Source organism: Delphinapterus leucas, chromosome 1 (genome assembly GCF_059928025.1).
Source record: "Delphinapterus leucas isolate spDelLeu-1000000601 "Yukka" chromosome 1, BTC_Dleu_Yukka2, whole genome shotgun sequence".
Taxonomy (NCBI): Eukaryota; Metazoa; Chordata; class Mammalia; order Artiodactyla; family Monodontidae; genus Delphinapterus; species Delphinapterus leucas.
The window spans coordinates 87,888,692-87,902,392 of record NC_143129.1 but is presented as its reverse complement, the minus strand read 5'-3'; the positions used below and the strand labels follow the sequence as shown (position 1 = coordinate 87,902,392).

Genomic DNA, 13,701 nt, shown 5'->3' with positions numbered 1-13,701 from the left:
CTTCCAAAGCATTTATTAATTATTTTATTAATTAATTAATTTATTAACTTGCCTCTAAACAGCAGAATCCCAAAGCCCCATCTCAAACTCACCTTCGGTTCCCACTTCTTACTGGTGTTAAGGCACTGAGCTTGACAAAGCCCTCGAGTCGCCAGCTCCAGAAATTTGTTTACATAAATTCATTGTGTCTGCCCATAATGCCTATTCCTCCAAAACTGTCCCACCGATGTCTACCTTACTCAGTTCTCTTCCTGGAATAGAGGAGTCCATGGTCTCCTCCACTCCTTGGTTAATTTCACGCCCACTCATGCAACTGTCCCTAAACTCTGCATATTCATAGGAACTCGGCCAGGATCCTTTCTTGCCTTCCTGCACTCACATCTCCGTCCACTGTCCTAGGCCTCTGCGTCCAGGGCTGTGTCAGTCACCTCGCTGCCCCTCATCCTTTCCAACTCCCCACACACAGAACAGGAAAGACTATTCTGTTTGTTTTACACCCACGATGTTTCAGAAAAGACTTGAGGCAGCTTAAGCACCAAGAATTCTCATCCTCAAACACAGGGATAACCATCCCCTTGCGGGGGCACTGAAGCAGTATATCCCACAGAGAACCAAGAATCACATGAACAACATCTGGGTACGGGGTCTCTGGCCTCCACTCACAACATGAAGGTAAACTCGGGAAGATTTCAAGGCTCCTCCCCTGCAATGGCCTTTTCTCTACTCCACACCCAACCAACTCCTAGTCACACTTTGAGGCCCAGCTCATTTGTCATCCCTGCTGGGAAGCCTTCCTCGCCCCCTTAGGCTGTCAGTCACTCTCTCCCCGTGTGGTGTGCCTGCCCGGCACCAACATTTATCTCCACACTCGCCTGCCTGAGTGCAGACTCAGGGCACCTTAAGTCAGAGCCTCACCTTAACTCATCTCTGTGCGCCCTCCACACTTCGGACGGTAGGTGCCCAGTGAGTGCTCGTGGGATGAACTCAGTTGGCTGCTCTCTGGGAGCCCCCTTTCCGTGTACCTACCCTCCTCACAGAGGCTGACATCACCCCTCACCCCACTCTGAGGACTCCCTCAGCCTCTCCTTGAACAAAGCAGGACCCCTCATCCTGCTGAGAGCCCCACTCCACAGCCATCTTTCCTGGGAAGAATGCCCCACCCTAGGTTTACGATTCCTTCCAGGCTGGAAGGAGCCTCTAGAAGCATCTGTTCAGCTATCCAAGCCTTCATGGCTTGATCTTCATGCACTTCTGAGTCAGCCCTACTTACCCTTTTGGTTTCAAGCACATCAGCTGGAAGGCTGGTGACAGCTTCCCCCAGCTCAGAACAGCTTTCCCACGTGTGGTTCTTATGCCTGAAGGAAATGCTATGCTCTCCAGTAACATTAGTGAAATGGATGGTGATGTTCTTAGCATCCTAGGTCTTAGACTAGAAAAAGCACTAATACTGCCGAATCCCCAGCTTCAAGAATGGTGTGTGGGGCTTCCCTGGTGGCGCAGTGGTTAAGAATCCACCTGCCAATGCAGGGGACATGGGTTCGATCCCTAGTCCGGGAAGATCCCACATGCCGCGGAGCAACTAAGCCTGTGCGCCACAGCTACTGAGCCTGCGTTCTAGAGCCTGCGAGCCACAACTACTGAGTCCACATGGCGCAACTACTGAAGCCCACGTGCCTAGAGCCCATGCTCCGCAACAAGAGAAGGCACCGCAATGAGAAGCCCGTGCACTGCAGCCAAGAGTAGCCCCTGCTCGCCACAACTAGAGAAAGCCCGCGCGCAGCAACAAAGACCCAATGCAGCCAAAAATAAATAAATTAAAAAAAAAAAAAAAAAAGAATGGTGCCTGGCACTTAATAGGAGCTCAAAATTACTAGCTGAATGAATGAAAAAATGAACAGTCACCTGGCCCGGCCCTGACGTGGAGAAGCTGTGGTCTGCCGGGCCGCTCCACACCAGGCCCCAAAGCATAAGAGGTTGTGCGACTTCCCCAAAGTTATGAGCAAGCCAGCGAGGGAAACTGGAACCCCCGTCTCTTGCCTCCCAGCACATGGCCCTCCGTCTGCCCAAGTGGGCAGCTTTCTCACCACCCACCCCTTCCACATTCCAAAGACAGCATCTCCACGAGAAGTTCTGGATGGCATCCAGGAGTATTTTTCTTCCTGGCTTTAAAACAAACTGTGACAAATGGCTCTGCAGATCTACTGGGCCATGAAGCCAAGCAGATGGCACTGCAGTTCACACTATTAACTTAAATTCTACTCGATGCTATTTCAAATTAGGGCATTTTACCTAGAAATTGTAAAAAGCACCGTTTTGGGGACGGGGGTGTGTACTTGTAAGTAAATTTGCCATCAGATTCATTTACAAATCTACTTGCTCCTGGCCACCCTCAATGATCACACATTTTTACCCACTCCCCCTTCCTCTCCTCCACCAAGAAGTCCTGACTCATGTAAACAATGATAGATTCTTGGGGCCCACTGGTATAACCACCCACCTAAACTTGACTGTGCCTGTGGACATCCCCCCAGCAGAGGCACATCGCCGCTGATGGCAGCCCAGGCGGGGAAGCTCTATTGGAAAGTTCTTTACTGTGAACTGAAATCGGGTCTCTCATTTATCCATTCAATGGGCAATAAACGAGCACATTCTAGGCACTGGACACTGAAGCAGACACTGAGGCTACAAAGAGACGCACAGAACGATCTTGAACCTCAAGGAGCTCGCCATCTAGAAGCTCTGAAGCTTCTGTCTCCAGGCTGAACAGCTGGACATCTTCCGTGGCTGTGCATGACATGGATTTGGTTCCTCTCCCTGTTTCTTACAAACGGGCTCCAGTTTGCCTCTGTCCCGCCAAGCGTGTCACCCAGAACTGTGTGCTCTTCCCCACGCATGGTCTGGTCAGCAAGGAGCGAGCAGACCACTACCCCTCGGCTCTAGACACCACAGATAAGACAGATAAGACAGATTTGTTTGGTGGACACATCACATGGTTGACGTCTGCCAGCTAAAACCTTCCATCCTTCCACCACCTGCCCTTCCCACACTTGTGCAACTGGATTCTGAACCTTGCACTTATCGCTGTCCGTCCTAACAGGATCCAGCCCATCAGCCCATCTCTTTCTTCCTTATCAAGCCACACACTTGCTGTCCTTTCTTGTTTTAAAGTGATGTACACAACTTTAAATGATTTGGAGGAGTATGACCTCTACCTTCATCAAAACGGACTAGAAAAATGCAGAGAGGTCGAGGACAGAATCCTACAACACCTAACCCAGCCAGAGAACTCTGACGATGATGCTTGGGCACATTGTTTCCCGGCTCTTGTCCTGCCTGTAAGTGTATGAGCTCATGGTGTCTCTAGCTGGCATCCACAGCAGGTATTCTCAATAAATACACCAATTTGATGCCAAATCCTAAGCCATTCCACATGTATTAAAACTAAAAATAAAATTAAAAAAAAAAGGTATCTCTGCTATCTTCCCTCTTTTTGTGGCTTCCTTCAGCCTAACTCTACCCCTTCACCCAAGCCTGCTCCTTCCTCACCAGAACCCCTCCTGTTCCCCTGCCACCACCAGCAGCCCTGTCCAGCTGTCTTCTCTTCAATCTTAAAGGTCTTTAGCATATTTTAATACTTGGCTCCTTACTGCCACTCTCTCCTTCCGCCCCAGTCAGTCCACCCAGTAACTTACTGCCTCTTATGTCCCCCACGGCAGCTTCCCGCCTCAGGCACAATGGCCCAGGGGCTCCACTTTGCCAATCCCTTCTTGTCCAACTCCTCCTCCTGGTATTCTAGGCTCCCAGATTCTGGCCTCGCTCCCCCATCTACGTAACCTGATTCCTACCAGTCCTTCCACAATTTGCCTTTCCCCCCCAAGCCCGCCGTGACTCATTCCCACCTATACATTTTGCTTCCAGTGTTTTCCATCTTCCAGTGTTGAAGAGCTAAACAAGATGGAAAAAGAAGGGCTTCCCTGGTGGTGCAGTGGTTTGAGAGTCCGCCTGCCGATGCAGAGGACACGGGTTCGTGCCCCGGTCGGGGAAGATCCCACATGCCGCGGAGCGGCTGGGCCCGTGAGCCATGGCCGCTGAGCCTGCGCGTCCGGAGCCTGTGCTCCGCAACGGGAGAGGCCACAACAGTGAGAGGCCCGCGTACCGCAAAAAAAAAAAAAAAAAAAAAAAGATGTTAAAAGACAGAGGAAGGAGGGAAGGGAGAAGAGGAGGAAGAGTGAAAAGAAAGAGGAAGGGAAGAGAATGGAAGAATGACGACAGCAGCACCAGCTAACTCTCGCAGAAGTATCCTGCCAGGCCCTGCTCTAAACGCCTCATACACATGACAACATTTAACCCTGACAACGACGACAGGAGGTAGGTGCCATCCTTATCCTCATTTGCAGATGTGTGCGGCACCGAGGGGTTAAGTACTCTGCCCCGGGCACATATGGGGTCTGTACTCTGAACCACACCACTTGCACGACAGGTAGGGAGATGAGCATGGAATTAAGCACCAGCCACACACAAGCAGCCAGTTGTACAGGTACTGGGGGAGGTGGGGTCAGCCTGGGGAGTCAGGGAGGGCGTCACACGGAGGGCACCTTGATCTGCGTCTTGGAAGCAGGAGTCAGGCAGGCAGCCCAGGAGCAGGTACAGGCACTCATGCCACGTGAGAAGACAGGGCACGGGCAAAGCCAGAGGCCAGAGAACCAAGGATGAGTTCACTCACAGGGCTGGTGTGGGCTCTCTGGCTGGAAGGGGAGCATGAATGGAGGTGGGCAGGGAGCAGAGGTGAAGATGGCAGGCAGGGACTAGGTCTTGAGGGGTCTGTCTCACTATAGATGGGCCCTCAATCCTGCTACACATCAGGTCAACCACTTCTCATTATCTAAACCCTCCCTCTTCCAAGGCCCATCCAGCCTATTCCAGTGCAAACAGGTGTTAACCAACTTCAGATGAAAGGGAAGAAGCTGCATCTAGGACCAGTCCCCATACAGGCAAGACAGGATGCCCTCCTCAGTCTCCCCTCTTCACACTGTCCTCACCTTCTCCAACAGGAAAAAGAAAATACAATGCAATTGCTTCTTCTGTAAGCTTGTTAAGCCAAATCCTTAGGGCTTCATTACTTGGCTTTTGCTAACTATCAATATGAGCGTCTGGAAAATACGTGGAGTCATGGACTTCTAGGAATCCATTAAATTTAGGGAGAAACTGTGATCTAATGTCATTAAATGACAAAGAAAATAAGCATTTTCTCAGGACTGGACAAGTTTTTGAGCTTTGGTTTAGATGCTGACAACGTCATGTGACACAGTGACCATCTCAAGCTCGTCAGAAGACGAAGAACAATTACACATTTCTTAAATTTACTTCTTGAATGAGAAAGTATTTAAAATATATAGAAAAGTATAGAGAATAATAAATACCTGTATACATCCAAGACAGTCAAATCCTCATTTTTGCCACATTTGCTTTAGATTTTTTTTCAAGAAAGAAAAAAAGCATATGGGACTTGCCTGGTGGTCCAGTGGTTAAGAATCTGCCTTCCAATGTAGGGGACGTGGGTTTGATCCCTGGTCGGGCAACTAAGATCCCACACGTCATGGGGCAACTAAGCCCACATGCTAAAACTACTGAGCCCGTGCCACAACTAGAGAACCCACACACCACAACTACTGAGCCTGCACGCTCTGGAGCCCGCATGCCTCAACTAGAGAGAAGCCCGCACGCCACAAGGAGGAGCCTGCATGCCGCAACGAGAGATCTCGCATTCCACTACTAAGACCCGATGCAGCCAAATTAATTAATTAATTGCAAAAAAAAAAAAAAAGAAAGAAAGAAAGCATTAGACACTGATCAAGTCCCTATTTCACTCCCTTCCCAATTCAATTACCACTACCCACCCCAGAAATAACATTCTGAACTTGGTATTTATCAGTCTCATGCATTTTTATGCTTTTACTATATATGTATGTATCCAAAAACAGGTTAATAATTTTTGCATGATTTCAAACTTTGTAAAATGACATCACACTGTATGTACTCTTCTGCATCTTTCTTACTTGACGAAACACTTTTGAGAGTAATCCTTGTTGACATATGTCACTCTAGTGACTTCATTCTGATTGCAGCAGATCACAGTTCATTGCAGGAATATTCACCACCATCTGTGTCACAAATTTTAAATTCATCTTCCTGCTGATGAATTTTTCAGGCGTTTCCAACATTTCACTGCAATAAATATGCTTGTAGATGTTTGTCTAGGGGTATCTTTGGTCACGGGAGACATTGCCCGAATGACTCTGCAACACTGGTACACCAATTTTATATTCCCAAGGTCAGTGTTTAAGTATTCTTCTTGTATCTTCATCATCTCCTGGTATCGTTCGACTACTACAACGTCACCAATCTGATGGGGATGAAACGTTATCTCCTTTTATTCTGAAAATTATTTTTAAATGAGAAAATACATTACTAATAAATGCAGCTTAGTGGGCAAGAGTTCTCAACAACACATGGGAGTAGAATAAGTTTTCCTTGGATTTTCTGGAAAATAATACAGAAAGGATACGGAAGTGAGCAAGGGTACCCATAAAACAAGATTGGCCATGAGCTGATAATTGTTAGAACTGGGTGAGAGGTGCATGGGGGTTCATTATCCTATTTTCTCCACTTTAGTCTACATTTGAGATTTTCCACAATAAAAAATTAAAATAAGGAGAAGCAGCAGCAGCATTTGGAGCAAAGAAAACGCAACAAAGAGGAGACCCTGTAACAGTGGAAGGAAGGCAACCTTCAGAAAGGGCAGAGCCTGGAGGCGCAGGTAGAAGAGGGCAAAAGGAAGCTGGGAGAGGGGGCTTTCAAATTGTGCTGTGATTTAGGTCAGAAGAGTTAGGAACATTATTTCTCAAACTGGTGTTTCTGATGACCCTTTACAATACTGCAGCACCTAATAAAATGTTATCAGATTTTAAACGTAGGACTGATAAATCACTCAAGTGTTTGTTCCATGAAATTGTACTTTGAATTACAGAACATTTGTTTTCATACTCCCAAGTCTGTTGTTTAATATGTGCAAGAATTACCTGTTACGCTTACAGGGCAGGGGTCCAAGCAATGGAGTTGGTCAGGATGCCTGGGACGTAAAAGATAAACCCCAAAGAAACACAGTGGAATTCTAGACAGAGCAAAACTTGACCTGAGAGGGAGCTAAAAATTCCTGTCACATAGGTAGGAAAAGGCAGATTAGCTCAACTGGATTAAGAAAATGTGGAAAAGGGAAAGCCTCAACCAGAATTATAGCCAGTGGTTTTCAACTGGGACGTAGGATGCCTGAAGTGTACTGAATGGCAGGGTGTGGCAGCGGCAGGTGCAGGGCAGAGGCTTGGCCGCAGCGACATCAATTACGGCTCCAGCGGGCCTTGGGAGCTCAGGGTGGCAGGTGTGAGCAGGGGGCCACCAGGGCCACCTGCCATCGAGCCTGCAGCAAAAACCACTTAGCAAGTCGTTTCCAAGTTCCTCGGAATGCTGTTGCCTAAAATCATCTCACACACGTGTGTCCCACACATCTTCACTCATAGTCGTCACTCGCCCACCTCTGCCCCTGACGCAATTATTCATTAACCACAGGCATTTAGCAGCCAGTAACAAAGCCCACAGGTCCGGAAAGCACAGTGTGAACAGTGAAAGAGGCCGGGGTTGTGGCGCCAGCTCCTCTGCAGAGGCAATGCACTCCAGAGCTGAGGTCAACCTGTCCAAGGTCCCACGGCCAGTTCCTGACAAAGGGACTTAGAGAGGCCAGGTCTCCAGATTCCCAGATCAGTGCTCTCGTCCCTCCCATGGCACCATGCGGGTTCTTAGTTCCCCAACCAGGGATGGAACCCATGCCCCCTGCGGTGGAAGCACGGAGACTTAACCACTGGACCGCCAGGGAAGTCCCGCGCCTCCCTCTTCTAAAGCATCCTCCTTGCGCTGGAATCCCGGCAATTGTTCTGTTCACACCCCTGGGCCACTGAGATCTCATCTGGATGGACACTCGCGGCAGGACCTTCAGGGGCCTTGACTCACTCCCCTGCAGTCCTTTGTGTCCTCGACTCTGGGCCGCTCGTCAGCAGCTCTGTCCTCTTTTGTGCACCTATTCCTGCCAGTCTAAGGGAGCAAGCAGGAAGTTTCCCGGCCGGGTGCTCAGAGGTTGACCGTTCTCAGCAGACGTCACCTGGTGCCAGCCTGCCCCAGGGGCACCCATCCATGCCTGGTCCTCCTCGGGGGGTGCTGGGCAGCAATCAGATCCGGGGAGAGGAAGGGAGGGGAGCTGAGGCCAGGTTATAGCTGCAGGAAGGGACTTCACGCACTCAGGAGGATTCCCTGTGGGCAGGGCGGTTGGCATCCAAATCCCTGGGCCACCGGGATGTTGTTCCTACTCCTCAGTGAGGAGCTAAGGGCCAGGGAGTCAGTGACTCACCCAAGGTCATCAAGTCAGTAGGAGTCAAGGCAAGGGCAGCAGCCAGGGCGTCCCACTCCGAGGGCAGGGCTCGTTCTGCCCCCACGGGCGGGTTTGCCAGCAGGCTCTGACCTCCCCAAACCTGTGGCCCCAACGTGGCGAGGCCCCTCCACGGTCCACGTGCCGCAGGACAAACAGCTGCACACTCTCACTCCGGCTATCACTCCTTTAGAAAGGATGGCCTGTGCTTCCTTCCATCCTGACCCCTACCAAGAACACCGCTCAGGAAATGTTGCCACAGGTTAAGAAAAAAGTACACCCAACCACAGGTCCTCAAACTCCTCCTCTCCATTCCCCCCAGAGGCCGCACCAGGGCGAACTGCATCCACCGCTACCATTTACGGGCTCTGTCAAAACCTCGGCACAAAACAGGAAAAGAATCCAGGCCACTGCCGTCGTTGGGCGCCTGTTCAGCAATCTCCAGCCCTGAGATGCCCGTGAAACCGCGGCCGCCAAACGGCTGCCCAGGCCCCAGCAGAACGCCCTCCAGCGCGGAGCCTGCCCACGGCTCCCAGCGGCTGCCGCTCTTGCCGTCGCTGGGGAGAGGGCGTCTCCAACTCCAGCTCTGGCCTGAAGCTAGCCCACAGGCCCATGATGGCTGGGGAAGGGAACAACGCATGCGTAGAATGTTCCAGTGTCCACCCTACAAGAGGGCCCCGGTTATAGCAGCGCAAATCCACGGGTGACTGTGAATTGTGAACCGAGGTGACGGCCAAAGGGAAAGCCAGCAAAGGAGGACGTCCGTGGAGTACATGGCCGTCAGAGGAGAAGGCTGCCCTGCCTGGCTGGAGGGCCCCTCCATAAAGCCTTCCCAATATCAACTGTCTCCAAACATTGAAACGTCTCCAGACACCCACTCTTAGAAGGGCCGGCTCGGGACTCGTTAACCATCAGCCACGAAAACCTCAGCAGCAAGTGACACTACAGTCTGACCAGAAAGGTCCGAGATTAGAAGTCAAGTGTACCGGGTCCCTTCCATTCTCTGCTGGTGGGAATGTGAGATGTGCCTCACTATGCGAAACGATCTGGAAGTTTCTTACAAAGTCAAACACACTCACCATCTGGCCCAGCAATCCCACTCCTGGTGTCTACACAAGACAAATGAAAACCTATGTCCACACAAAGACTGACACACAGAAGAGCAGCTTTATTCATAATAGCCCCAAACTAGAAACAGACCACATGTCCATCAGCTGGAGAGTGGAGAAACGAACGGTGATACATCCATACAGTGGAATACTGCTCAGCAATCAAAAGGAATGAACCAGACACGTGCAACCACATGCACGAATCTCGAAAGCACTTTGATGAGTGAGAGAAACCAGATTCGAAAGACTTCAGGCTGTAGGATTCCATGTGGACCACATGCTGGACAGGGCAGAACTGCAGTTACAGAAATCAGGTCAGTGGTTGCTGGACCTGGAGATGTGGGGAGGGAGCTCTTGGGGGTGATGGGAGCATTCTGCATTTGTCTGTGATGGTTTCCGTGACTGTTTATACTTGTCAACACCCGATGAATTATACACTTAAAATTGGTGAATTTTGTTGTATGTACATTATACCACAATAAAGCACATTAAAACAATACTAGGTTCCTTTTCCTTAACTAGAGTTCGAAGAAGTGGCCCGTGCTGCCTGTGACTTGGAGAAATCACATAACCTTGCCGGGCCTCAACTGTGCCATCCGTACAGGGGCTGCCTCACGGTCCCCCGGCTCGAAACGACAGGAATGAAGTCCGAGGATGTGAGTGAATGTACAGACCTGGCACCAAGGGGGTCCGTAAGTGTGAGCCTCTGCCCACCCGCCCTCCCCAGTGTAAGTGAGGGACTCTGCTGATCCACAGCCTTCAACCAGCCGGGGTCAGGGATGAGCCGGAGGACCCAGGGAGGAACTGCAACACTGCAGAGGGTGAAAGACAATGGCCACAGCCTGGGTGGGGCGGAGCGGGTCGGGGGAGCTCATGGAGGCAGTTGCTGGGGAAGGGGCTGAGGCTGGGGGCAGCACAGAGGTGGGTGGGACAGCCCAGCGCTTGACCATTTTGCTCAAGGCCGGCCTGGCTGTGGCCTCCAGGTCTCTCATTTCCTCTACTTTAACGAGGGGTCACAGAAGTGCTTTCCCACAACTGCATCATCTCCCTATAAAGTCGTCAGCTTAAACACAGAGCCGAGCTGGGGCAGGACAAAGTCTCCTTTATGACACATTGCGGTTCATCCCCACCCGCTTGAACCCTTGGGCTCTGTGACACAGAACACAAGCTCCAGCCACTCCCCGTCACTTACCGCAGGCGCCAGGACATAGCATTCCTTTCCCTGGCTTCTGGTTAAATGCCACGGTCAGTATCTTTAGGAGGAAGCGGGGGGACTTGGGGGGTGGGTGGAGGTGGGGTCAAAAAGAGAGAATGGATCCAAAGGACTTCTAGGAACTTTAAAAGGCTTGGAAATTCATGGTGCCAGTTCTTTACTATGTCTAATTTTACTCTGAAAGTTCCTCTTAACACAAAACATTTTCCAGCCAATACAGGGTTAGTTTGGGCTCATGAATAACGAAGGCGAGGGACTGCCCCTGGAGGCGCAGTGGTTAAGAACCCACCTGCCAATGCAGGGGACATGGGTTTGAGCCCTGGGCCGGGAAGATCCCACGTGCCGCGGAGCAACTAAGCCCGTGCGCCACAACTACTGAGCCCGCGCTCTAGAGTCCGTGAGCCACAACTACTGAGCCCTCGCACCACAACTGCTGAAGCCCGCGCACCTAGAGCCTGTGCTCCGCAACGAGAAGCCACTGCAATGAGAAGCCCACGCACCACAACGAAGAGTAGCCCCCACTCGCCGCAACTAGAGAAAGCCCACGTGCGGCAACAAAGACCCAACACAGCCAGTAATTAAATAAAATTTTAAAAAGAAATAAATTTTAAAAATAATGAAGGCAAGAGTTTCCTCAGTTCTCTCAATGGAGCTGGAATGAGGCAGAAAGCGGCCCCAGAAGAGAACCCACAGGAAACTAAAGTTGCCCGAGGCAGAATCAAGTGAGCTGTCAGGGGTGAAATGCAGAGAGGGCATTAGCTGCAGACAGCTAAGCTGGGCAACAAAGCAAACTGGGAACAAGACTGCGGGTCCTTCAGGAAAGCCCGGTAGAGCCTCCTTGCCTGTTAGATGCCTGTGTTTCAGGTGACACCCAGTCAGGTAAGGCTGCTATCTCCGCAAACCCTCCCCGCCACCCAGTGATAAACCACTCCCTTTCTCCAGGACGGTCTAATTACATCCTTTTTGCTTGACACTCACAGGGCCAGGGCAGGTTCTCTGGAGTAAAGCCAGTACGGTACACAGAGGATGTCAACACTGCTCCCTGAAGTACTGGGAGAGAACGCAAAACGAAGGAAACCTTGAAGAACAGGCAAGAGACAGCAGTGTTGACAGGAACAGGTGCTGGAGGAGATGGAGAAGGGGGAACAATGGTTGACACATTGGGGGACATCAGAGGCGGAGGTGTGGCAGGTGGCAAAAGAGGTGACTGCTGCAGGGCAGGGCAGGGGAGACCCAGGCAGCACCACCCAGACCATGGGGGGAGGACCCCTCAGAGCCACCCGATGCTGTCAGCATGAGTGAACACCAAAGCTGGGGAACGCCCAGGGGCCATTTGGTCAAAGGCTCAGAGATTTCACCCACAATGGCCTCGCCAAGACTGAAACAAGAACAGCAAGATATCCTGAGGGAGGTGACAATGTGGTCCAAAGGTGGTGCCTTAATGGCTCAGCAGTATGTACTGTGACCTAAATCCAACCTCCAAATGACCACGTATCTAACTAAGACCAATCTGAGGCCGTCAGCTGACTAGGGTGGCACCCTGGTCCTGAACAACAATGGTGACAAGTACCACTTGCGCAGCATCTCCTACATTAAGACTCTCCCCGACGGTTCCATTCAAGTCTCACGATAACCCAAATGAATGGCTCCTGCTATGTTCTGGTAAGGAAATGGGCGCTTAGAAGAGTTAAGTAACTTGCTCCAAATCACACCGCTGGCTGAATAACCAATGCTTATCGAATTGGTGGTCGGGTGGACGGATGGATGGATGACTGGATGGACAAAGGAAAGGCCAGGCTGACAGACAGCTCCTCCTGGGACTAGACTTGGCCCTTCTGCGCCTGTCAGAGGAAGCAGGGAGAGCGGTAGGTAAAACGAGCCCATGAACAGGACAGCATCGACAAATATATATGACAGCTCTATTTTGCTGAAAGTGGGGGGAAAATAAAAACACCAACTCTCCATGAGAAACAGGAAAAAGAGAAACAGTCTGTCCCTGTCTTTCAATTTTCAAATCATAAAGAAGAGCCCCGGTGGCCCATGCCGCCTGTCCCCAGGTCTGAAGGGTTTTCCTCCGAGTATTTATTTGCAGAGTCAAAGTTCTCAGTTAGAGGAGAAACAGGACACAGCAGAGATTACATCGGAGCAGGAGAGGCGCCGCACAAAGGCCCTTCCTTTGTGTCTAACTCTGCTTTGTTTAAAGCAAGATCAGATTCAGCATCTGTACTTTTACTCGCTGCCTGACGAAAACCAGATGCCAAATGCCTCGCAGCACTGCGTCGGGGCCCCTGCCCTTCGGAAAACAACTTGAGTCAGCCAGGCCAAATGCACCCGGCACTGAACAAAGCGCGCCCGTGCTTCAAGGGCCGAGATCCGCGCTCCTGAGCCTTTAAGAAAAAGGCACATTCGGAATCTTTTCAGGCTAGGAAAGGTGAAAAAGATGGGCTTCGTACCTCATTCTTCATCTAGTCTAGAGGTCTGGAACTTTTTCCTGAAGCTCCACCTATAGCTGGATGGTTGAGATGCTCAAGCTGGTCACCAGTGGATACCAGTCACCAAAACGTTCCCCTCTGCAAGCCACTGACATTCTGGTGACCGATGGGAGAGAGCAGCCATCTTGCTGACATGGCTCAGGGACAAGGATCCCCCTAAGCTAAAGGGCCTTGGGGGTGGCAGTAAACTCACCCTCCAAAAATACTCAGAGCCCCAGAGAGAGAATAAACACCAGCCAGCAAGCTCTAGCTCCTGGATCTCTGAGCAAATCAGGTCAGAAGTAAATCAAGTCAGAACACAGATCTCTGAGCAAATCAAGTCAGAAGTAGATGGAAAAGTGTAACCTGAAGACCACTTATCTATCACCTGGATCACAAACAGGCGTCAGCGGCGCCACCCTGTTACAGCTCCAG

General features: G+C 50.8%; 1 protein-coding gene across 14 annotated transcripts in view; it reads right to left on the bottom strand.

The window, feature by feature from the left end:
- Positions 1-13,701, bottom strand: part of IGSF3 (immunoglobulin superfamily member 3) — a 98,703-nt gene that overhangs the window by 66,922 nt on the left and 18,080 nt on the right. Inside the window, exon 2 of one of the 14 annotated variants that reach the window (XM_089917204.1) lies at positions 6,057-6,435. The exons of 11 other annotated variants lie outside the window; for them this stretch is intronic. In XM_089917204.1, coding sequence (XP_089773330.1) covers positions 6,057-6,093 — 37 coding nt within the window. In that variant the 5' untranslated portion in view covers positions 6,094-6,435. Of the gene's footprint in view, positions 1-6,056; positions 6,436-10,774; positions 12,620-13,701 lie in introns of those variants that run through there. 2 more of the 14 variants (XM_089917205.1, XM_089917213.1) reach the window with 2 other exon arrangements.